The sequence below is a fragment of the Macaca nemestrina genome, chromosome 4 (genome assembly GCF_043159975.1).
Source record: "Macaca nemestrina isolate mMacNem1 chromosome 4, mMacNem.hap1, whole genome shotgun sequence".
Classification (NCBI taxonomy): domain Eukaryota; kingdom Metazoa; phylum Chordata; class Mammalia; order Primates; family Cercopithecidae; genus Macaca; species Macaca nemestrina.
In genome coordinates this window covers 51,575,931-51,602,010 of record NC_092128.1, presented here as the reverse complement: position 1 = coordinate 51,602,010, position 26,080 = coordinate 51,575,931, and the positions used below count along the sequence as shown (strand labels likewise).

The window sequence follows — 26,080 nt, the reverse complement described above, 5'->3', positions numbered from 1 at the left end:
TGGTAACAGTTCCTTCCTCCTGTCCCCCCTGGCTAGAATTGCTGACAACTCCTTTCTATGATGCAACAGATGACAGCTCCCTTCAGCTAGCCCTGAAGCTCTCCAACATGCCTTTTTGGTTTTCCTTGACCCTGCCCACACATTTGTAGGCAGTTCCCTTATTAACACCATCTGAGTGTGCCATCTTTTTCTTGCTCAGACTCTGACTCATCTAATATACAAATAAATATATAGATAGATATATTTGTATATTAGATTAGTCGGGGTCTAAGCCAATATATATAATGCTTGTTTGTTTGAGACGGAGTCTCACTCTGTCACCCAGGCTGGAGCACAGTGGCGTGATCATGGCTCACTGCAGCCTCAGCCTTCTAGGCTCAAGCAATCCTTCCATCTCAGCCTCCCAAGTAGCTGGGACTACAGGGGTGAGCCACCACGCCTGGCTAATTTTTGATATTTTGTGGAGATGGGATTTCACCATGTTGCCCAGGCTGGTCCTGAACTCCTGAGCTCAAGGGGTCCACCCACTTCAGCTTCCAAAGTGCTGGGGTTACAGATGTCAGCCACTGCATCCAGCCAAAATATATATTCCTTTCATTTACTGAAAAATAAACATACTATACACACTTTTTGTACTTTGCCTTTTTCTCATCTCAACATAGTTGGGTTTCTTTCCATGTCCATATATATATATAGACCTACCTTATTAACATCCCATAGTATCCCGTAGTATCCTATTGTCTGTGTATACCATACTTTTAAATATTATATTTAAAGATGAGAATTAAAAGCTGAAATTTAGCCAAGGGACTTTGGAGACTGGGATGAGATAATACAAGAGGGCTGAAAGTTCTATGATATAATGGAACCCTGTGTAGTTTTGCAGTAGTTAAGAGAGTGAGCTTTGGCCTCAAACTGCTTGGGTTCATATTTCAGCTTAGCCATGCTGTATGACCTTGGGCAAATAATTTAGCTTTTCTGTGTATAGTTCCTCATCTGTAAAAATGGGGATAACATTACCCACCTCAAAGTAATACTTATGCTCAAAAGCAGTTTAGTTTTCAAGTCAACTTTCAAGTTAGACTGCATCAGGCCACATGGCACGAATACTGCCATGAACCTTCCTCCTGGTCTCCGGTTCTTTCTCTTCAGCCTTCTGCAGCTTCGTCCTTCTTTCATTCTTCTGCTGCTCATTGCACCTCTCTGTCCCTTTATATGTCCCTTTACAGGATTTCTCCCTGTTGATATTTAAGACTCATTTTAAATGAAGAATTAGACAGTAGATTCTGGCTGGGTGCGGTGGCTCACGCCTGTAATCGCAGCACCTTGGAAAGCCAGGGCAGAAGGATCGCTTGAGCTCAGGGGTTTGAGATCAGCCTGGGTAACAGAGTGGGACCTTGTCTCTACAAAATTTTTTTCTAAAAAAATAGCCAGGCATGGTGATACAAGCTTGAAGTCTCAGCTACTTAGGAGGCTGAAGCGGGAGGATCACTTGAGCCTGGGAGATTGAAGCTGCAGTGAGCTATGATCGCACCACCGCATACCATCCTGAGTGACGAAGGGATACCCTGTCTCAACAAATTCTAGGGTTGTGTTGTTACTAATGTATAGTTCAATACAAGAGATATTAATACATTTTAAAAGCATTCTTTATAAAGCCAAATAGCTGTCAGCCGCCCCCCAATCCCCCTTAAAAAGGAAGGATGAACTGCCTTGGATGATAAGCTGTTGTTTTCTACCAAAAGTCGTTAGTATGATTGCTTAGATTAGCTTCTGCTCCAGTAGTCAAGGAGTCCTTCACTACTGAGGAGGACTTAGTATAAGGTTCCACCATTACCAAAAAGGTAAAGTGATTAATTACACATGCAATAATGCAGGACACAGCCAGGCATGGTGGTGGCTCATGCCTCTAATCCCAGCACTTTTGGAAGCCAAGGCAGGTGGATCACTGGAGGCCAGGCCTGACCAACCATGGTCAGGTTCGAGACCAGCCTGACCAACATGGAGAAACCCCATCTCTTCTAAAAATACAAAAATTAGCCAGGCGTGGTGGCTCATGACTGTAATCCCAGCTATTGGGGAGGCTGAGGCAGGAGAATCACTTGAACCCAGAGGCAGACGTTGCAGTGAACCAAGATTGTGCCACTGAGGCAGGAGAATCTCTTGAACCCAGCAGGTAGACATTGCAGTGAGCCGAGATTGCACCACTGTACTCCAGCCTGCGCAACTTTGTTTCAGGAAAAAAAAAAAAAAAAAAAAAGGAAGGGCAAGTTTCAAATGTTCAGATTTTTTTTTTTTTTCCTTTACAAGTGTCATTAAAAGATACAGGTACCAAAGAAATTTTGTTGAGAGAAATATCTCCAAGAAGTTCAAAATATTTTAGAGGTGTTTTTTTCCTCACCACCTGAGTTCAAGGATTCTCAGCGTTTTACAGAAGAGGCCCCTCCTCTCTTCCTATAAATGACCTCTAAATGTTGGACTGTCTGAGGGCTTGGTGCTGGTCTTTTATCTGCCTCTCTCCTCATCCTGAATGCCTGGTTTCAATTGCCACATACACACTGGGGATGTCCAGTTTTCTGTCCTCGGGTCTGACTTTTGTGGATTTCAGTTGTGCCGGCCTTCTTTTTGTTTCTTAAGTGCATCAAGTTCTTTCCTAACTCAGAGTTTTTGCATTTGCTGTTTCCTCTTCCAGGAAGGCTGTCTCTTTCTCATCCTTCAGTGTCTCTTCAAATGTCATTTCCTCTGAAAGAGAAAGGCCTTCCGTGAACACCCCTTCTAAAGTGGTCCTTCCCCTCCCCTTGCTGTGTGTTGCTTCATCAATAATTCCACAAGACATCTTTCTGTTTCTTTCTCCAATAGCTTTTTATCACAACAGAATGTTGTCTAATTTATTTTTTTGCTGATAGTCACTGTCCCCCATCAGAATATAAGTACTTTGAAGGCAGGAACTTTGACAAACTTGTTCACTGCTGTATCCCCAACACTTAGATAGTGTTTGATACAAGTCAAGCGCTCACTAAATACTCATGATATAAGTAAATAAATGTATGAATCAATGAATGAATAATTAAACGAATGAATGGAATACTTAAACATCCAACTCGTGGTAACACAGCACATCAATGTTCACTTGAAACAATTCTCAAGCTTCCCTTTTCTCCCTCCATTAACAAACCACAGGTTTCATGAGATAAGATAGGCAAGGATAACTTTAAAAGTGCAATACACTTAAATAATAAGAAACTGGGAAGGGTCCTCAAATTATTCTTTGCTTAAATTATTCTATGCCATTAGTGGCTCGACATAGTGTCACAGGCCTGTAATCCCAGCTACTTCAAGGGCTGAGGTGAGACCCCCATCTCTAAAAAAGAAAAAGAAAGAAAACATCCAGGCTAAGTGTGGTTGGCTCATGCCTGTAATCTCATTTTATAATCAGCATTTTGGAAGGCTGAGGTGGAAGGATTGTTTGAGCCCAGGAGTTTGAGACCAACCTGGGTAACAAACCGAGACCCCATCTCTTGAAAAAAAAAATTCATCATTACAACAAACATTAAAAGAAACCCGGCTGGGTGTAGTGGCTCACACATGTAATCCCAGCACCCTAGGAGGACAAAGCAGGTGGATTGCTTGAGCACAGGAGTTCGAGACCAGCCTGAGCAAGATGGCAAAACCCTGTCTCTACAAAAAATACGAACATTAGCTGGGTGTGGTTGCATATGCCTGTAGTCTCAACTACTTGGGAGGCTGAGGTGGAGAATGGCTTGAGCTTTGGAGGTGAAGGTTGCAGTGAGCTGAGATAGTGTCTCTGCACTTCAGCCTGGGTGACAGAGCCAGACCCTGTTTAAAACAAACACACACAGAAAACCCCTCAAAACCCATAACTATGCCATTATTTCATTCTAGCAATTTACTAAACCACATATCCAGTTTACATTCATATTAAAGAAGAGGCAGATGGACTCTACTGCCTGAGAAATTTATTGAGTTATAGTTTTATTGACACTGTAAGTTGTTTAAAATTGAATGGATTGCCACATAATATTTATAAATAATTCATTTTTTGATGTTTTAAGGGTTGGATTCTCTTCTTTTAAAACTAGTTTTATTTCTACCCAATGGTTTCTCAAAATTCCATTGTTAAACAATCAATTGATCAATAATTTAACAAGTCTGGTACCTATTATTTTGTCATAATTTGTCAAGGTATTGTGTAGGGAAATAAAGAGACTACCATTATAATCTTACTTAATAAAAATGTATACCTATGTCTGCATAGAAAGAATAAATAAAAAAGAAATAAGCAAAACACTTAATGATTATGTGGATAATGAGATAAAACGTGATTACTATTTTATACATTAATGTAGTTTCCAAATTATTTACTATAGGCACATCTTATTTTTGTAATACCATAAAATATATATATTATTTATACCTTTAGGGAACATATCTTATAACTGGAGAAGAAAATAAAGTAGCATACAGTAAACAAATAGAAAACAATTGAGTGCAAAATAAAAATAACAAAAAAACAAGAAAACAATTGAGTGCAGAACTGTATGATTACTGAGAATAAGCCCAATAAGTTGTTCAGAGAAGAAAAGATCAGAAGTCTTGAATGAAAGTTCAGTTCAGTTCTCTTTTTATATAAGTATGGCAGAAATTTAGCATCTGCTATCTTGAGAAAATTAACATGCATAATGAAATAAAAGCTCAGGATTAGGCCTGACTCAAGTGATCCTCCCGTCTCAGCTTCCCAAAGTGTTTGTATTACCCTGTGAGCCACAGCGCCCAGCCAACATGTTTGCATTCTTTTGCAATTCTTCTGATGAGAGAACATTTTAAATTGTTAAAAAAGAAAGAAAGAAAGAAAAAATTTATACCACAGTATTTGCTCTCAGACAAAAGTAATACAGCAAGATTGACTGCTCTTAAATAAACGAAGGACTCAATTAAATCATTCTTGTAGCACACATAGTCACTCAAAAGCATAGAGACTCTGCCAGGTGTGGTGCTGTGCGCCTGTAGTCCCAGTTATTCTGGTTATTCTGAAGGTTGGGAGTTCAAGTCCAGCCTGGGCAAAATAGCAACATCTCATCTCTAAAAAAGAAAAAAAAGGCATAGATATACTATACATTTATGTAAATATCTATATTTTATTAATTATAGAATGCTATTAATTATAAAACTCATATTTTATGAATCACAAAATATGTTATTAAACTATAATAAATAGCAGATCATTAATTATAACATGAACCCTGATAAAATGTGAAAAATCTGTATTTTATAATCAGTGAAATAATATACACTTTTTGTGACCGTTTGGTGAATGTCTACTGCACCCCTAAATATGAGGCCATGGTACAAGCTTTTGTTCATCATTGTACCCACAGCCAGCGCAAATAATTTCCAAATAAATCCAATGAATGAATGAACAGGTGAATGCATAATCCAATGAATGAATGAACAAGTGAATGCATAATCAAACAAGGGAGTTTGTCTTACACTGCAAATGCCTAAATGATAAATAAGAAAATGCCTTTTAAAAAAGTATTTGCTGCTAAATAAGTACTGTAGAGTAACAATAATATTGTCTGACATTTATTTTTAAGTGATGCATCTATTTCTTTGGAAACAGGTCCTGAACGTGATTACAATCTGATAAATAAGAACCACCCACCTCTGTGTGAAACAGGTGAAGGTTGCCTTGTAAAGCCCAAGTGAGTAATCTAAGGTGTTTAATATCACAATTAAATAGGGTGGGGAGAGCAAGCTGTTATTTCCTCCTACTCTTCTGTTTTCAAAACAGCCAAATTCAAACGGTCTGCCTTTTACCTATGAGAAAAGCAGTTCTATACCCTTATAGAATCCTGTAACAGAGATACCATTCTGTTCTACCCCAGGTATTTCTGCTATAGAAAAGCATTTAACAGAAAGAAGTAATTATCTTCATCCAGACACATGCAGGACTTATTACAGTGTGATTATTGAACCAAACTCTTATACAGAGAGATGCATTTCAAATAAGAATTCTATTAGCCAAGGGCAGTTACTCTTTTGCCTCCTGTCGTTATTCAAGTATTTTCTCCTCTGTCCGCCAGCGTTACCCCACTCTTCAGTCCTCTGATCCAATAAACCATTGCCAAGTTCTGGTGCAAAGTGGTTTACAGGCCTGACTGGACCAGACTAAAAGTGTTCAAAATAGCAAGCAACAAGGAGCAGAAATCCATATTAGAATGGGTTATGGACTATATTTATATTTGTACAGAATGCCTTCTAATTAATTCAATAAAGAGTTGTGAGTTATGTAGGTGAGTTGCCATGGAGCTACGAATATGAGTTGATATTCTGAAATCCTAATCAGCCATCTCCAAGGTTAAGAAAAATCCTTATGTGCTCACTTGCAAAGATAATCCATAGCATACTCTTAATTGAGAAAAACAAAGCCATAGATCAAATATGTAAAGTAATTTGTAGTTTTTTACAAAGATATGTTTGGGCTGTAGATAAATTTGTTCAAAAAACATGAGAGAAGATAATAATGGTTGAAAGGAGACACAGCGCTTGCCCTCAAGAAGTTTTTGTCTAGTGAGGGAGATAGGACTTGTATGTAAATAAAATTGTGTTTCTAAGGTAGATAGTGAGAGGTAACTTAAGAGAGGATCAGATAAGGTATGAAGAGAATCCAGAAAAGGGACTGGATTAATTCTGAACGACAGCATCAAAGAATGTTCATGCAAGAGACAGTGTTTTCACCATATCTTGAAGGTATGGGTGAGGGTATACAGAGTGAGTATATTCAGAATCTACTTTAAAACAAATACTTTCCTCTATTTTAGTGGAGTTGAGCTATACATCCAACAATAAAGAAAAAATACACACATATATACATATATGGAGAGAGATACATATTTTAGTACATGTAGCAATTTATTAATAAATGTACAGTTTAAGTCGCATGCAACACCTTAGAGTGATAGCAAACTTCGTTTTAAGATGTTTAGCAGCGTCCCTGGCCTCTACTCACTGAATCCCAGTAGCATCCCCCTAGGTGTGACAACCAAAAAATGGCTCCAGGCATTGACCTCTGGGGGCAAAAAAGCCCTTTATTAAGAACCACTGGTATACCTAAGTGAAACATACACAAGAGATTCCTCCCCTCTTCTCTGTATGTGAATAAAAATTGCAAAGTTCATGACCTGGATTTTCTTTTTAGGTTTCTTCTTCAGTGGTTCTTAACTTCATTGGATCAAGTAACCCTTTGAAGATCTGTTGAAAGCTGTTGACTCATTCACTTCTCAGGAAAATACACATACTGACTACCATTTCAGAGAATTTGCATCAGGGTTCTCTGGAGACGAGTTCTGAGTTCTGTTTCCAGGAGCTCGCAGAATTGTCATGGTCTGTATATTAAGGTAGGTGGGTAACCGAAGAGGTTCTGTATTTACTTCAGAACACTGATAATCAGGCGAGAATGTTCTGGTTTATCGAACCCTTCCTTCTGCCCTTCATCTTAACCATGCATTAGTTTTAGCAAAGTTTATCCCAACAGAAGACAAAGCACTGGTGAGGTAGGATAGCTCCGGCTCTTACTCCCTCTCTTCTAGTCTTGATTTCCATGTAGTCCAGTTTATTCCTTCCCTGATTGTCCAGCAGAATGAGAAAAAAGAAAAAAACAGAGTCTAGCGGGTAAGAAAGGTCCACCTGGACGCTTGATTTGGATTGTGAAATAAAACACACACACAGGCACGCGTAGAATAGGTAGCTAAAATCTGAGTTGATCGTAAACTCTCTATATCCTCCACCCACTGAATACTCCTAAAAGACTTTCTAGAAATCCAAGGGCTTATAAATATAGAAACCTGGCCACTGCTCCTCTTCCCCATGTGGTATGAGAGCACCTGTGGCAGGCTGTGGAGTTCGCTGAATAACATAACCTAGGAGTGAAGGTCAGCACTCCCAGAGACCGAGGACCTCTTCCTCTAGGCGGGCTCTGCTCTCCTGTAAGGAGTCCCACAAGGCCCGGCCCGCCCCTGACCTTGCAGCCCGCAAGATTAGTAAATGGGGAAGAGTGAGGATCCGGGTGGCCCCTGCGTGGCAGCCAGAAAGAGTCTCAACCTTCCCGGTTCGGGAAAGGGAAGCAATGCAGAAGGGGTAGGATTTCTTTCCTGATGAGATCGGTTGGGAAAGACCGCAGCCTGTGTGTGTCTTTCCCTTCGACCAAGGTGTCTCTGTTGCTCCATAAATAAAACGTCCCACTGCCGTCTGAGAGCGCTATAAAGGCAGCGGAAGGGGCGTCCCCGGGGCATTCCGGGCGGGGCGCAAGCAGAGACAGGTGAGTTCTCCCTGAAGATGCCCACACCGCCCGGCCCGGGCTCCCCTCCCCGGGAGGCCTCGAGGGTTGCGGATGGGACTCGTGAGGGGGCACGGAGCAGGCGGACAGGGGGCAGTACAGCCTTCTTTCTGAGACTCCAAGAGCGAACAGGCGGCTCGGAAAACAGGACGGGGGGAGAGAGTTGTTCAATAAACTGAAAGTTCTGCCGCCGGGAGGGCTGCGACAGCTGCTGGAATGTGCCTGCAGCGCCCGCCTCCTGGGGACCCGCGGAGCGCGCCCTGAGGGTTCCACGCCTGGCCCGGGGGCCTGCACCTCTCCTCCAGTGCGCGCCTGGAGCTGCGTCCGGGGTCAGGTGCGGGGAGGGAGGAACTCTCAGGGTCCCTTCCAGCCTTGCACGCGCCCTTGGTCCCTTGGTTTAAGGGAGATTTCAGGACGCGGACAGCGCCCTAGCTGCCGGCGGGAGGGGACTGGATGGAGCTTGGGAAGCCCCCAAAGCAGGGCTCACTCTCTTCAAGTTTGGGGAACCTCGCTCAGCTGCTGCAGGCCACGGGATCCAAAGGTTCTCAGGTGCCCACTTGCAGGCTGGTCGTGCGCGCGGTGGGGCGCTTGTCGCGAGCGCCGAGGGCTGCAGGACGCGGACCAGACTCGCTGTGTTCGACTGAAGTTGGCGGGGGGCCGGGCGACAGCTAACAGGTGATCCCCTTCTTTCTGTTCCTCGCTCTTCACCTCAGATAGTCCTCCCGCACCGTATCTCCTTCCTCCTCGCTGTCCTCTGGCTAGCAGGTCATGGCAGCGCCGGGCGGCAGGTCGGAGCCGCCGCAGCTCCCCGAATACAGCTGCAGTTATGTGGTATCACGGCCGGTCTACAGCGAGCTCGCTTTCCAGCAACAGCACGAGCGGCGCCTGCAGGAGCGCAAGACGCTGCGGGAGAGCCTGGCCAAGTGCTGCAGGTAGCGGCCGCGCGGGCCCGCTTGGGGAGAAGCGGAGCCGGACGTCCACGATTTGGCGTCGGGGGAGGGCGTCCCCTGCGGGCGAGCGTGGGGTGCGGGCGGCGGAGCTCCTGCGCGCCAGCTGCTTCTCCCAGAGGCCCAACTTTGGGTCTCCAGTCCTCCACGCAGCCCTTCTGGTCGGAGGGTGACTCCATCAGTCTCGGGCCCGAATTGAACTTATCTGGGAAACTCGCCTTTGGGAAGAGTGGGTACTGGGAGCCCCATCTCTCTTTTTCCTCTCTGAAGGAAACTTGGAGTGCCCCTTGGGGTATAGTGGATCCCTGTTGCCTTCATGGGAGCTCGTTTAAATGAAATGAATAGGGAAACCCAGCTCTTGACCAGGAGGAGTCCTTGAAACCCTCAAGCTAAGTAGGCGAGCTACCATTCAGTTAGAGACCAGAATGCAAGCTAGAACCTAGGGGAGCGCGGGGTGTGCCAAGTACTTCACCAGCAGGCGGTGGGACCCCTACAGAGAGCCGCCCTCAGTCTCTAAACCCAAATGTGCTGTAACTAGATGTCACGAACATCAAGAAATTAGTTTCTAAAACCTTTCATTATAGAACATTTCAAATATGTGCATAAGTAGACGTAATAGTATAATGAACTCCCCACCCCCACCGTTTCTACCCATCACTCAGCCTCAACAGTGATCAACTCCAAGTTAATCTTGTTTCTTATATCGACACCTACTTGCTCCCCCCATTATTATTTTTAAGCAAATCCCATATAGCATACTGTCTTTATGTATTTTACTGAGTATCTTTAAAGACTCTTAAAAAATATAACCACATTTCATGATCACACCTTAATATCTAAAAATAACTCCTTAATATCAAAAAATGAGTCATTGTTAAAGTGTCCAATAGTTCCATAAATACCATAATTTTAAAAAAACAATTTATTCAAATCAGGAGTTACATAATACCACCTACTTTTGATATTTTTCTTTTATCATTGAATTTAAAAACTACTAAGTAGCAAGCTTTAAGGTATACATTCCTCATGCTAAGATTTTTGTAAAAACTAGCTCCAGGCTTGTATTGCCAAATACACTCAGTGTGTTTATTTTCTTTAAAGAAAATAATAATAATAAGGCACCTGGATTAGGAGTCTGAAAATTAATCTCCATTTAGAGACTCCACATCCATCAGTCTCAGGCTGGACCAGAAAATAGGTTTTTGTGTAGGAATATTTTCTCAGAGGATTAAAAAGGTGAGCAAGGGGTGGGACACTTAATCCTGTGTTTTCTAGAAGAATGCATTTAAAAGGATAGATACGGTTCTTGGCAAAAGCATGGTAAGCACTTCAGGGTTATTATTTTCCATGAAATTCTTATTCTTTTTCTAAATAGCTACAAACATCAGCAGAATTCAGCTCACAGCTTTGTGATTTGCAAATTGATTGTGACTGAGATTGGATTGAAAACCCAGTTTTCTTGCTTTTTGACAGTTGTTCAAGAAAGAGAGCCTTTGGTGTGCTAAAGACTCTCCTGCCCATCTTGGAGTGGCTGCCCAAATACCGAGTCAAGGAATGGCTGCTTAGTGACATAGTTTCGGGAGTTAGTACTGGGCTAGTGGCCACGCTGCAAGGTAAGATGTTGGTGGATTGAGAGTTCTGGTCTCCAGAAGGAGTTTAACACTTCTCCCCAGCTACCATAGGTCTGTGACAGATGTTTGCTTACCCTTCAAGGCCTTTATCTTTCCTGTAGAGCCCCTTAGTGGAGAGAGTCACCTCTTTTCTCCTCTTCCTTAGAGTTCTCTTCCTGGGAAACTGCAGCCACACTAGGTACAGAGCTCCAATTTAGAGGCATATATTAGGCAGTGGCTTCTCAATTTTTATTGACCACAATTCACAGTAAGAAATGTGTAAAGAGTTTCAAGTCAAGGTTAAAAAAAAAAAAAAAGAAATATGTGTTACATCATGATATGTACATGTATATCTAAAGTTCCTGTAAAATACTTATTACAATATGCTAATTTTTCACTTTGTTCTGTTGTGCTTAGGTTTTTAAAATGATGATTGAAGCACATTATTTTATATCCACACATGGATTTTTTTCATTTGTTTGTTTTGTTTTTGTTTTGCTTTATAGAGACAGAGTCTTGCTCTGTCACCCAGGCTGGTGTGCAATGGTGCAATCTTGGCTCATTTGCAACCTTGGCCTGTCGGGTTCAAGTGATTCTCATGCCTCAGCCTTCTGAGTAGCTGGGACTACAGACATATGCCACCATGTCCAGCTAATTTTTGTGTTTTTAGTAGAGACGGGGTTTCACCATGTTGGCCAGGGTGGTCTGGAACTCCTAACCTCAAGTGATCCACCCGCCTTGGTATCCCAAAGTACTGAGATTACAGGTGTGAGCTACCATGTTCAGCCTCCCAAACATGGATCTTGAGGTGCAGTTTGAAACTGGCTTAAGGAAAAATAAAGGAAGCTTCCTAGCCTGGACTCCACACGAATGTTTTGTCTGCCTCTCATCCTTTTTTTTTAAAAAAATCATCCTCTTATTTTAGTCTGTGGGAAAATGTGCCAACGTAGGTGGTTATTTATTGTTTTATAAACTGAGTTCATACCATAATATTCCCATAAGCATCTTAGAAATCTGGTGTATAGTCAGTGCCTAGCAGTATGGCATTCTCATCTGTCCCCCATCCTCACCATTTCGTTTCTGCCCCACCCCCAACACCCTGACCAATTTCCCAAAGACCCTGAATCATGAAAACAGAAATGTTATTATTTATTATAATTTGTGAAACACCTAATATGTTCCAGGCATTAGATATGCTGACATGAATAAGATGCATCCTCTGCTTCCAAGGAACTCATAGTCCAATGGAGAAAGAGATAATTCAATGTGATAAAGGGCTCCGGCAGGGGAGTGCAAATTACTTGCTAAGGGAGTGCAAATGAGGGTCGCTCAAAGCGGTCTTAGGGGATCTTGAATGGCTTCCTGGAAGTTGAATGTCAAAACTGAGTCTCCCTGATGGCTAAGTCTGAGTTTGCCAAGTGATGGGAAGTAGGGTGGTTGGGGATGGCTTGAAAATAGACTATTTCAGAAGCTAGTAATGAATGTTGAGCAATATCGTGAGCTAAAATTTGGCTATGGAGCTTTCAAGATTGCTCAGATCAGGCCAGGTAGATGCCCTCAGAGAAGGAGGATGGCCTATGAACCCAGGGTGGAGCCTCAGCCTGATCAAGCATGTTCTTAATCACAAAGGTGGATGGGAGAGAGACTAGGATGGGCTGCGCGGTCCATAAGTTAGACAACGCCAAGTATTCTACACTGTGCTCTAAGGGCTGTGACATGGCGACACCCTGTGACTCCTGGGGGACAGGAACCATGCCTAATTCATGTTTGTTCAGCAGGTGCCTAGCACAGAGACAGGCACGTAGGAGATGTTATATTTAGTGAAAAAGATTGAATTGCATTCCTGATAATGAATCCTCTTTACATATGAAAAATGATGTTTCATGCTCCATGTCTCCCCAGTTTTCATAGGCAAGTATCTTATAAGAATTCATTTTGTTTATAAGCATGAGACACTATGCTAAGTAAGAATGTTGCCAGTTATCTCATTTAATCCTCATAACAATCCTGCTAGGTAGGTCTATTATTATTTCATTTTCAGTAGGTGAGAAATCTATTAAATCTTGCCCAGGGTCATGAAGCTGATAAGTGGTACAGCTGGGATTTTAATCCGGTGTCTATTGTGTAGTTCCTTACTTTATGGGTAACATGTTTTTCTAGAAACATTATCTCTATAAAGTTATCTGCATACGGTGAATTTCTGGGAGGTTAATCTGGCTTACTTATACATTCATTTATCATTCATTCACTTAATAAATATTTATAAACGAATTCTGTAGGCCAGGTATCCAGTCATGTGGATTCAGTGGTTCATTAACAGGCACAGGTGCTGACCTCATGGAGCTTTGTAAAATTATTTTGAGGGGTAGGGATGGGAATTAAATAAGTAGATAAATACGAAAATAATTATAGATTGCAATATATATTGTGGTGGATTAAATATACTGTAATAGGGATTCATTTGAAAGGTAGATCTTTATTTTTATATTTTTTTGAGATAGGGTCTTGCCCTGTTGCCCAGGCTGGAGTGCAGTGGTGAGATCACAGCAGCCTTGGCCTCCTAGGCCCAGGTGATCCTCCCATCTCAGCCTCCCCAGTAGCTGGAACTACAGGCATGTGCCACCATGCTTGGCTAATTTTTGTATTTTTTGTAGAGACAGGGTTTCACCATGTTGCCCAGGCTGGTCTGGAACTCCTAGGCTCAAGTGATCTGCCTGCCTCAGCCTCCCAAACTGCTGGGATTACAGGGTGTGAGCCCCTGCACCTAGCCAGAAAGGGAGGTCTATTTTAGACACAATGATCAAGGAAGACCTTACTGAGAAGGTGAAATTTAGTCAAAGACAAGAGAATGAGAAGAAGACAGCCATGTGATAAGCAGAAAAAAGAGTGTACCAGGTAAAGGTGCAAAGGCCCTGAGGCCAGAAAACTTAGTATTTTCCAGGGAGGAAGAGGAAGAATTGTAGTGTGGGTGAGTGCCTCTTTAAATATTGTGCCCTAGGCACCTCATTTGCCTCATCTATTCCTGGCCCTGTGGGGATATTGCTGTGAATTAAAGGGAGAATAGGTGTGTCAGCTTGAACCGGATGAGGCAGGCTATGAAGAGAGCTGCAAGATCTGGAATATATTGTGCAGTAAGAATTCACTGATGCATACTGATAAGTGTGGATGAAAATCACAGATGCCTCCGACGTTGTTGGCTTGAGCAACCGGGTAGATCATTACATCATTTATCTAAATGGCAAAGACAGGCTGAGGAGCAGGTTTGGGATAGGAAATCAAGTTTCCTTTTGGATATGCTAAGTTTGAGATGCAGGGGTGAGACCTCCAAGTGGAGATGCCACATAGAGAAGTGGGAGCTACTGCAAGTGTGAAGGTCAGAGGGGAGGTCTAGGCTAGACATAAAAATCAGGAAAGCATCGCTAAAGAGGTGATATTTACAAGAGTGGGAATGCCTGTGATTACCTAGGAAGAAAGGGCAGGTGTAGAAGAAAAGAGAGTCAGAGTACTTAGAGGTTAGGAAGGCAAGGAGAGGGGCAGCCAAGAACCTGAGAAAGCTGGGCTCAGGAAGTTGAAGACAAAGAACAACCAAAGGAATGTGGAATCAAAAGCCAAAAGAGAAGGTTAAAAAAAAAAAAAAAAAAAAAAAGCATAGAGGGGATGAGAGTGTTGAATATGCCTGAGGGGTGGGGTATGATGAAGGATTACAGACTGCTTTTAGGAAGTTTTGCCATGAATCAGAGGGAGATAAGAGATAAAGACAGAGTGAAGGGAGAATTTGTTTTTCTCAGTATGGGAGATACTAGAACATATTTGTGAACCGATAGGAATGACCTAGTAGAAAGAGATCTGTGGTGCAAGAAGTACAGGAGAAATAACTAGAAGCAAAGTAGCAAAAAGGGGCAAGTGTGGAGGGGTTTGAGAACAGAATTAGGAGAATTACTCCTTAAAGGCAGGAGACATTTCTTCCATTTTCAAAGGAAGATAGCCCAAATGGTGCAGATGAAGACAGGTTTGAAATTTTGATGAAAAGCAACTTGGGAGCATCTCATGGATTCTGTGTTTTCGATTAAAAGCAGAATATGTCTCTTAACTTTGAGTCTGGTGGAGAAGGGTTTGGGCAGATCGAGGTAAGTAGGGGAGGTTTGAACAGTTGTCTCAAAGAAAGGAAAGGCACACCCCCTGAGGAAATGTAATTGGGTCCCCAGGCAGTGTTGAGTGCCCATCTGGCACTTGTGGTCACACATTTTACATGAAATTGGTTAGCCCAGATGTAGATGCCTTCAGTTTAGTTTACCTAGCTGCTTGAAGGCTGTCATGGAAAAGGTGGATGTTTGAGGTCAGCCAAATTGGGGTTTTGCCAGACAAGAAAAGGAAGGAAGGAGAGAGTGAAAAAAGGGAGTTAAGAATATTTGCAAAATTCCATGGCATCTATGTGGGCAAAGGTGGAAGTGAAGACAGGAAGGTGCGGAGGATAGGGAGACAGTGGATCGGTTAATTGATTAGAAGCCTCATGAGCACAAATAAATGTTGCAATAAGGATTCTGCGGTAGGTGAGCTGGAAGGCTTGGTGGCTATAGCTTGAGAGAGGCTCAAAATTCAGATTTTGGAGGTGGTGGTGTGGTTTCCAGTGATGACAATGTCCATGATGTAACCACTGGCTGAGCAGCTGAGTAGTAGAACAACTCCGAGAAGACCAGCTCAGGTTACTGGGAAGCCAGGAAGTTGCTAAGGATGATGGGGTCTTTCTGATTTTTGTTACTAAAAAAATTCCCATCAGACAGCAAAAGATCGATGCAACCCTTGTAGGGCTATCTTTATTCACAGCTTTAAGGAGTCTGCTGTCTGCTTTCTCCTTTTGACTTTTATTTCTTTGTTTGTGTAAGCAACAGGAATTTATTTCTGCAATATGAAGGTGCCTGCAGATTCAGTTTCTGGTGACAGCCTCTCTCCTTGCTGCGTCCTCACATGGTAGAAGGCTTTACCTTTAGATGAAATTTAAATTAAATATAAATTTCAAATGTTTATTAGCACCTGCTTCGTCAGTATATGTCACCATCCTATACATCATAACTACCAACACAGAGATTCTATCATTTAAATCAATGACTCAGATTTCTTTTAATTTTTTTTTTTTTTCAGACAGAGTCTCTCTGGCACGCAGGCTGGAGTGTAGTGGTATAATCTTGGCTCACTGCAACCACCGCCTCCTGGATTCAAGATATTCTTGTGCCTGAGCCTCCCGAGTAGCTGTAATTACAGGCGTGTACCACCCCACCCCCAGCTACTTTTTGTATTTTTAGTAGAGTTGAGGTTTCACTATGTTGGCCAGGCTGGTCTCGAACTCCTGGCTTCAGTGATCTACCCACCTCAGCCTCCCAAAATGCTAGGATTACAGGCATGAGCCACCACACCTGGCTCCAGATTTCTTTACAAATTGTATAATTTTAAAACTGTTGTACCAAGTTTCTTTATAATTAAGATGATTACAATATATTTGAGTAGTAGTAGTCCCTCAATGGGACACTCTATATGAAAACTAAAAAGTTCCCCTTTTCCAGGCATATTAAGAACTGCAGAGCCCAGTTTAGGGAAATGGAAGTTTGAGAAAGACTTGAAAACTGTCCATATGAAATAGAGAAGTTGTGCTTTCATCCCCTGCTCCTTCTTTTCTTGTCTTCCTTCTGTGGAGTCACCTTCCTATTCTATTCCATGCTCTTGGGACTACTGACTATTGCAACTCCTGTTTGTAATTTATATATTAAAACAATTGCACTAATAGATATATTTTTCTAGAATACAAACTCCACAAGGGCATAGACTCTGTTTTAACAGTGTCTGACACATGGTAGGTGCACAATCAACTGTTGTTGAATGAATGAATGCTCATTGTAGAAAACTAGAAAATACACATAAGGAACATGAAAAAACACCTCCACCACAAACTAGAAGTCTCCTCTGATCCTACCATACAGATAACCCATCAATATTTTAGTAAATATCTTTCTAGACACATAAATACATATCTATATAAAAGTATAATGAAATATCTGGAAATAATAAGCACCAAATTCAGGATAATTGTTGCCTTCTGAGGGTGGAGGGAGGAAAGAGGATGTGATTGAGGAAGAATATACTGAGAGTTTCCACTGCATTGGCAGTAATTTATTTCGTAAGCTAGATTATGGATACATGAAAGTTTATTGTATTATTCATTGGGTATTGTGTTTCTTGTATATCTGAATTCCTTCGTATTACATTCAAAATACCTCCAGATTTTTTTTTTCTTGTTTTTGAGATGGAGTCTTGCTCTGTTGCCCAGACTGGAGTGCAGTGGAGCGATCTCGGCTTACTGCAACCTCTGCTTCCTGGGTTCAGGGAATTCTCTGCCTTACCCTCCTGAGTAGCTGGGATTACAGGTGCCTGTCACTATACCTGGCTAATTTTTGTATTTTTAGTAGAGGCAGGGTTTCACCATCTTGGCCATGGTGGTCTTGAGCTCCTGACCTCGTGATGCACCCACCTCGGCCTCCCAAAGTGCTGGGATTATAGGTGTGACCCACCGCGCCCGGCCCCTCCCGATTTTTTAATGCATACACTCCCACAGGCTGGAATGGGAGTGTATTTTTTACAAAAGTGGGAGCGTACATACCTATCAGTTTTGAATCTTGATTTTACTCACTTTTTTCCTTTTTACTTCATATCTCTCCATGTTAGTGAATGTACTTCTGAGCATCACATCAATTTTATTTCATAGAATTACGGAGTATGAAGCATAACTTAGTTAACCACTTCCCCGCTTGGGGACATTCCTCTGATAAGTAATACTGAGTGTGTGGGGGCCAGCATATTCAGGCTGTTGCCATTTTTAATAAACTACTATAAACATAATTCCTTATTAATGACTCAAGGGTCAAAAGGCTTGATTTTCTCTCATTGTGAGTGAGTGAAGGGTGAGGAGGTAAAACGGAGCAAGATATGCTGACTATCTAAGTATTTAACCAAGGAAAAGAATGTCATTATCCTCTTCTAACCCTCATGTAAACTAGAATGTTGATTTCTCTATAGCCAGAAATTCATGGGTCTGGGGGCTGCTGGCATTGCCTAGTGGAGGCGTTGGTCAACTTCATTAGGGTAGCGTTGTCTTGTCTGCTGCTGTGTATAATTATCATATTTTTTTCTTTAGATCTAACTTTTCTTCCCCCACCGAGAAAGGAGAAAGGGCAGGGTAACAATGACTGTGTCCCTCAGAACGCAGAGAAACACTGAGCTCAGACACAACTGCCTCTGTGCAAAACTGGTCTGAGCCTTTGGACTGAATCGACCAATTTTTTTTTCCTTTTTTAGACACAAGGTGTTGCTGTGTTGCCCAGGCTGGAGTGCAGTGGCACGATCATAGCTCGCTGTAACCTCAAATCCTGGGCTCAAGCAATCCTCCCACCTCAGCCTCCTTAATAACTAGGTCTAGAGGCATGAACCAGTATGCCGGGCTCATTCATTTTATTGTAGAGATGGAGTCTTGCTATGTTTTCCAGGCTGGTCTCAAACTCCTGGGCTCAACTGATGCTCCTGCCTATGGCTTCCCAAAGCACTGGGATTATAGGTGTGGAACACCGGGCCTGACCAAGTTTTTAATCAACAATGGACTTGATGTTTTTTCCCACTGATCTGATTAGTGGACGACTGAATTACTGATCAATTGAGTCTATTCATCTGAGCAGGTGATGTTTGTAGATGCAATCATTGTTCCAGGTGATTTGGATCCTGTTCTGCATCCTAGCATAGCAAGTCTGTATGCAAAATAAGGAGACCAACTCAGAACAGGCTGATCTGTTGAAACTGTAAATTGAGAGTATCTGTGTAAAGGCCCTTCTTTGTGCAGTAGAAAGACAGATGCTCCTCTGCTTATCATGAGTTATGTCCTAATAAACCCATTGCAAGTTGAACATATTTTAAGTCAAAAATGCACTTAATACACCTAACCTATGGAACATCATCGCTTAGGCTATCTTACCTGAAATGTGCTCAGAACACTTATAATAACCTACAGTTGGGCAAAATAATCTAACACAAGCCTATTTTATAATAAAATACTGAATATCTCATGTAATTTACTGAATAATGTACTGAAAGTGAAAAAGAGAATAGTTGTATGGTTACTTAAAGTATGGCTTCTACTGAATGCATATTGCTTTTGCACCATCATAAAGTCAAAGTCATAAGTGGAACCATTGTAAGTTGAGGACTTTCTGCATACCTTAACTTTGGTTTGTGAATGTAATCACTTTGGATGTGCTTGCAGGGATGGCATATGCCCTACTAGCTGCAGTTCCTGTTGGATATGGTCTCTACTCTGCTTTTTTCCCTATCCTGACATACTTTATCTTTGGAACATCAAGACATATCTCAGTTGGTAATTATAAGCATATTTTACAATTATATTTGCTCATGCTTAAAGTGTTTTGGCTATATTAAGTGCATTATGCCTCTATTATGTTGGAGCAAAAGTAATTGTGCTTTTCACCGTTATACTTTTAATTGTGAAAACCACAATTACATTTGCACCAACCTAATATATCTTTGTTAATGTTCTCAGGGAAATGGGATTTTAGTGTTTTGCCTACTTTTTCTATTCAATGATGTTAGGTAACTTTTTTTAATGAAGAGGAAAAATTGAAAAACTGAAAATGACAGCCTACCTTAACATTTTAGCATGTTTTGGTTTTTAAAAATGTGATAAATTTGACTCCATTTTTGGAGTCAAAATGACAGGGTAAAAATGACACAAGGTCTTTGAACCTACCATTTTACTGGATTAACTTAGAAATTACTAAGTATGTTCATCAAATACATATTCATGATTTAATTGAAGAGCATACTTATTTTAAATCACTAATATTAGAAGACTGGCAAAATCTTACCAAAACAGTTTAGAAGCTAAGCTTGGCCTTCTTTCTTGGTATGGCTTATAATAAGTTTTACTGCTCTTCCTAAAATTTGAATTCTCATTTGTTAGAATGTCCTAGTAAATGAGTGTTTTAATGCTATTTTGTGACTTTGACATTTATACTAGAGAAAATTTTGCTCCTACATCCATCTGCTGGCTAGACATGTCTACCTCAATGATCCTCTTGAAATAAATGCAACCATCTACTTTATCCCCAACCCATGTTTTTGTCCTTAGTTGTATTTCCTGAGAATGAGATCAGAAAGAGGTTACTGATTGAAAGAACTTCCTCACCTTGGAGAATCAATTAGTGTTGGATACTTGGATGAGGAACATGGAAGCTGATTTTTCTCTTTGGTATTCTATACATTGAGATATTCCAGGTGATTGGGGCTGGGTTTTGGGACCTCAAAACCATAAAGGCTTCCATGATGAAAGGGTAGAATCATCATCATCATCATGGATAAAAATAACAGTAGTAAACGGAGCAGTTGCTGGAAAAAAATAATATTTTTAAAAATATAAGATCTTACAGATTGACATTTGATATGAAAAAATGTTTTGTCTTACTAAAAGAGAAACTTCATACTCCTTTGCTATTTTTTTAAATCCTAACTTGGACCCTGTGATATTGATCAAGATACTCAGATCCACAGAGATTAGGACATTGGACACTTAGGAAATTAATGAGATTATATGAAACAAAAGTTGAGTAGAATAAGTAAACACTCAATGTATGTGCCACCTTTGCCAGAAAGCCTTTCCTGACAACTCTCATCCCCGTCCCCATGACCCATACACATGAGGATCACACATAGACAGGTTAGACAACCTTTTGATATACTCACAAAGCATCCTGAATGTTGTGTCATGATAATCTACCTACATGTCTCTCTCGCCTGTTTCTGGGTCGTGAATGCCTCAAGATATCTGCTTTTTTAGTTTCTTTTTGTTGTTGTTGTTGAGACAGGATCTGGCTCTGTCACCTAGGCTGGAGTGTGGTGGCGTGATCTCAGCTCACTGCAGCCTCCACCTCCCTAGCTCAAGCAATCCCCACACCTCAGCCTCCCAAGTAGTTGAGACCATAGGCGCGCACCACCAGCTAATTTTTGTCTTATTTTGGTAGAGATGGGGTTTTACTATGTTGCTTAGGCTGGTCTGGAACTCCCGGGCTCAAGCAATCTTTCCACCTCAGTCTCCCAAAGTGCTAGGATTACAGATGTGAGTCACTGGGTCCGACTTAGCTTCTTTCATGAACAAACAATATTTTCCTAGTCACAGCTAAATCTTTTATACATCTTTTAAATCCTATGTAGACACATTGAACATTTGTGATTAATAACTGATTAATTGTTAGAGACTTTTCTTTCCCCAGGACCTTTTCCAGTGGTGAGTTTAATGGTGGGATCTGTTGTTCTGAGTATGGCCCCCGACGAACACTTTCTCGTATCCAGCAGCAATGGAACTGTGTTAAATACTACCATGATAGACACTGCAACTAGAGATACAGCTAGAGTCCTGATTGCCAGTGCCCTGACTCTGCTGGTTGGAATCATACAGGTAATGAACTTACAAGTAAAATATAGATTGGTGTAATTTTTATTTGAAGTTAACTTTAAAGCATATAGACTTAAAGATTCTTCTAAAAACAAAACAAAGTAATTTTCTGGAACCCAAAATTATTTTATAAATTACGTTGTTTTAGGTCAGATGCTAAAATAGTCAGCAAGTCTCCACTTATTAAGACTCACTTATCGTCAAAGTCAGAGACAGAAAAAAGCACAGAAGAACATGTGTGATTCAATTGAGGATGAGAGAAGGGAAGTATATGGGAATCCATAAATGAGAAAAAAGTGTTCTGGTGAGCAGAGACACAAGACTGAAAGCCATAGAAATAAGCTATGGATTTTTGCTTTTCTGAGTACATGTATAGAAATACTTCAAGGTTTTTATTACGCATCGTTTTCAAAGTTTAGAGTGGTGGAGGTAGGGGAGTGATAAGGCATTAAGAAATTATTATTTTTTTCTACAAGTATTTTTGTGCTATAGGTAGGCTACTAGTGTTTTCATTGGTATTAAGCTTGATTTAATATTTCCAGAGAGTTGGTTTCTATCTCAGGCAAACGTTTAATTTTTCTTTCCTTTTTCTTATCCTAGTTGATATTTGGAGGCTTGCAGATTGGATTCATAGTGAGGTACTTGGCAGATCCTTTGGTTGGTGGCTTCACAACAGCTGCTGCCTTCCAAGTGCTGGTCTCACAGCTAAAGATTGTCCTCAATGTTTCAACCAAAAACTATAATGGAGTTCTCTCCATTATCTATGTAAGTGTTGCTTCTTGCTCCAGGCATGGGTCACTATTCATTCCAGAAACAACTGTATTCATTCTCTCTTTGAGTCTGGGCTGGGCGTGGTAGCTTGCACCTGTAATCCCAGCACTTTGGAAGGCTGAGGTGGGCAGATCACTTGAGTCCAGGAGTTTGAGACCAGCCTGGGCAATATGGTGAGACGTCATCGCTAAAGAAAAAAAAAAAAAATCCCCAAATCCAAAAATTTTCTGGGTGTAGTGGTGTACACTTGTAGTCTCAGCTACTTGGGAGGTTGAGGTGGGAAGATCTCCTGAGCCCCGGAGGTTGAGGCTGCAGTGATTTGTGATTGCCCCACTGCACTCCACCCTGGGTAACAGAGCAAGAACCTGTTTCAAACAAAACCAAAACCAAAACAAAACAAAACTTGATTCTGGAGACCCCACATTTCTCTATGAATACTTTGGGAGCCATTGAAAACATTTGGTTACTTCTCTAGAAATACTATTGTACTTAAAAACATTAATGAAAACAAAGTGGTCTAATGAATTAAAGGCTGCTCTGGAATATAACAGACTTGATTTCTAGCCTCAGCTTTGTCTCTAACAGGTAAGTGACCCTGGACACATCATGTAGGGTTAGGGTGCTAATTGAAAGCTCAGGTTTAAAACTGGATGGACTTTGATTCAAATTCTGGCTCTACTGTCTACTAGCCATGTGAGCAAATCACCATGCCTCAGTTTCCTTCTCTGCAAAATTGGGTTAGTAATAGTATATACCTCATTGGATTGTTAAATAAGAATAGATAAGCACTTGGCCCAGGGGCTGGTACATAACAAGTACTCTAAATAAAGGAGTTATTTGAAATGATTATTTCAAGGCATCTTTTTTATTGGTGAAATGAAATGATTGGAGATGTATCTCTAAAAGCTTTTTCTAACCATGAGAGTCCATAAAATGCATAATGTAAACGTCTCAACAATTATAGATGAAAAGGAACATTAAATTCAGAGATGATTCACCATGCAAAAGAAATGCAAAAGCAGGATGTAGATCACACTAATTAGATTTGAAAAAGGTTTTGGATCTAAAAATGTGTTCTATATAAAGCATGTTATTGATGCTTGAAAAATGGTGATAATAGTAACATGATGTCATCCTAGCTTGGGGGAATGATATCATACAAAAACAATGTGTCAACATTAAGAATGGAGTTTGAGTCTTTAAAGTCCCACCTATTGGCTTCTAAAACAATGTAAGGCCATGTACAGTGAGGTTGTCAGGAATTGCTCAATTTCATAACAGTGCCATAATCCCATACTATTACACTCCATCCATTCAACAAATATTACCAAGTGCTTACTGCAGGTCAGGTACCACTCTAAGCAATGAGAATAGACACAGGAGGCAGAATCACATAGTGATGAAGATCATGAGGCCAGATGTGGTGAGTCATGCCTGTGATTCCAGCAGTTTGGGAGGCTGACACATGTGGATCACTTGAGCCCATGAGTTGGAGATCAGCTTGGGCAGCGTGACAAAACTTTGTCCCTACTAAAAATACAAAAAAATTAGCCATGCATGGTGGCACGCACCTGTAGTCCCAGCTACTTGGGAGGCTGAGGTGAGAGGATCACCTGAGCTCAGGAAGTTGAGACTGCAGTGAGCCGAGATCATGCCACTGCCTTCCAGCCTGGGTGATGGGAGTGAGACCCCATCTCAAACAACAATAACAGCAACAACAAACAAAAAACCAAAAACAAACAAAAAAGATCACGGACTTTGAACTTCAACAGACTTGAGTTGGCATCTTGGTTCTCCACCCACTACCTGTGATATTTATACTCAACTTCCCTAAGCCTCAGTGTCCTCAGTTGTAAAATGGGAGTCGTAATAGTAACTACCTCTTAGAGCTGTGAGGATTGAGAAAGAAAATATGTGCAAGGCACTTAGCACAATATCTGGCACATAGTAAGAAATGAGTTTATTATTATTATTATCACAGATGAATAGACCCCATGAAGTTCGCCGTTCATTTCCTCGGGACCCAGCCTATTAGAAGACATTAGCAAAAGTTTTTGATTCAGCATTATATGGGTCATTCTTGGTATATTTTTCCTATCAAATCCACAGTTTTCTATTTAAAAAAAATTTTTTTTTTTTTTTTTGAAACAGGGTCTTGCCCCATTGCCCGGGCTGGAGTACAGTAGCACAGTCATAGCTCACTGCAACCTCCATCTCCCTGTGTCAAGCAATTCTTCCACTCAGCCTCTGGAGTAGCTGGAACTACAGGCATGCACTACCACACCTGGCTAATTTTCTTTTTCTTTATTGAATTTTAGTAGAGGCAATATCTCGCTATGTTGCCCAGGTTAGTCTCAAACTCCTGAGCTCAAGTGATCCTCTCACCTTGGCCTCCCAAAGTTCCAGGATTACAGGAGTGAGCCACCATGTACAGCCCATATTTTAAAATTAAAATTAAAAATTTTAAGATTTTATTTTGGTAGAGACAGGGGTTTTGCAATGTCGCCCAGGCTGGTCTTGAACCCCTGGCCTCAAGCAATCCTCTTACTGCAGCTTCCTAATGTGTTGGGATTATAGGTGTGAGCCACTGCACCTGGCCAATCCTTAGTTCTTTTTGAGACCTCTGACTGCCTTATTTGGACAGGCTCTGTAACTTTTGCAGCCCCGGCACATCTTGCTTTTTACTTACTTTTACATTTTCTTCATCAAATGTTCATTCATTTATTCCTTCATTCTCATTCATTCAGTTTATCTATTCAATACACATATATTGAATACTTACCATGTGCCAGGCACTGTTCACTCCCTATACAAACCCAGTGACTCCTTAACCTACCAAGACATCTCTTACTGAGTATACCCACCTCATTAGGCAAACATTGCTAGGCCTTCATCTACACAGATCACAGGAGTCCAAACTAATCGTTGACCTGGGTCCATGGCCATTGTAGGACCCTTGCAGAACAGGAGAAATAGTTCTTCTGCTCTCATAGGATTATGTTTAAGAAGAAACTTTCTGCAAATGATTTCACTTTGACAGGGACAAAAATGACCATGAACCACTAGACCAAGATCAAAAATAGTTTTTAAACCAAGTGCAGTCATTATGTAACTTATTTCCTGTTGCATATTTTTATTGAAGTCTCAGTTTAGCATACAGCATAGAATTTTGCAAGAAACTCCTTACAGGCCAGCCAAGTTGGAGAAGGTATTTCAATCATCCCTATGTGGTGGTGAATATAAGTTTACTCTTCTGAAAAAAAAAAAAAAAAAAAGATTCAGCACGTCTGAAAATGATTGCATAGGGTTGAGTGAGCGGCTTAGTCCCTGAACAGAGAATTTTGCTTATGATATTACCATTGCAATTATACATGAAAGAATCCTTCAATAAATGCAGAGTAGTAGAGGACTCTCGCAGGAAAGACTGTAAGATTGTTGTAAAATACTTTACCTGAAATGTTAACTAATCTTTGTTCTAAGGTTGCACTTTGGTTTGTCCTGCCCTCTCCCCCAAAGAGGCACTGACAACTAGAAATAACGAATGAAAAGAAATAGAGGAGGAAATATTAGGAGAAAAAGAAGTAAGTTAATTTACAAATGCCAGAGATACTGGATGTAGGAGGTAGAAGGGAGAATGACAGGGTATTGGCAGCAATTTAGAATTAGTTAATATCCTTGATACTACTATGCAGCTACTCAGTTATCTAAGTAAATCCCAGTCCACTTAGGGGTTGATTTCCCACCATTCAGTTTGAATGGTTTGTCTCAGTAGACAAGGGTGAGAGCTTTGAAAGCCACCACTAAGCTTGATTAGATTTGTTGCTTTGTACCTATTTCAGTACGTAAAATTTATACCATTATATTAAAGTAACACTTTAAGGATTGATCTATACAT

At 41.1% G+C, this 26,080-nt stretch overlaps 1 protein-coding gene across 5 annotated transcripts in view; it reads left to right on the top strand.

Moving 5' to 3' along the window:
- Positions 1-8,251: 8,251 nt before the first annotated feature.
- LOC105475305 (solute carrier family 26 member 4) overlaps positions 8,252-26,080 on the top strand; it is a 55,342-nt gene continuing 37,513 nt past the window's right edge. For 2 of the 5 annotated variants that reach the window (XM_071094686.1, XM_071094685.1), the window contains exons 1-5: positions 8,749-9,288; positions 10,777-10,916; positions 19,213-19,323; positions 21,233-21,417; positions 22,015-22,179. In XM_071094686.1, coding sequence (XP_070950787.1) covers positions 9,125-9,288; positions 10,777-10,916; positions 19,213-19,323; positions 21,233-21,417; positions 22,015-22,179 — 765 coding nt within the window. In that variant the 5' untranslated portion in view covers positions 8,749-9,124. Of the gene's footprint in view, positions 8,339-8,748; positions 9,289-10,776; positions 10,917-19,212; positions 19,324-21,232; positions 21,418-22,014; positions 22,180-26,080 lie in introns of those variants that run through there. The other 3 variants (XM_011730430.3, XM_071094687.1, XM_011730433.3) reach the window with 3 other exon arrangements.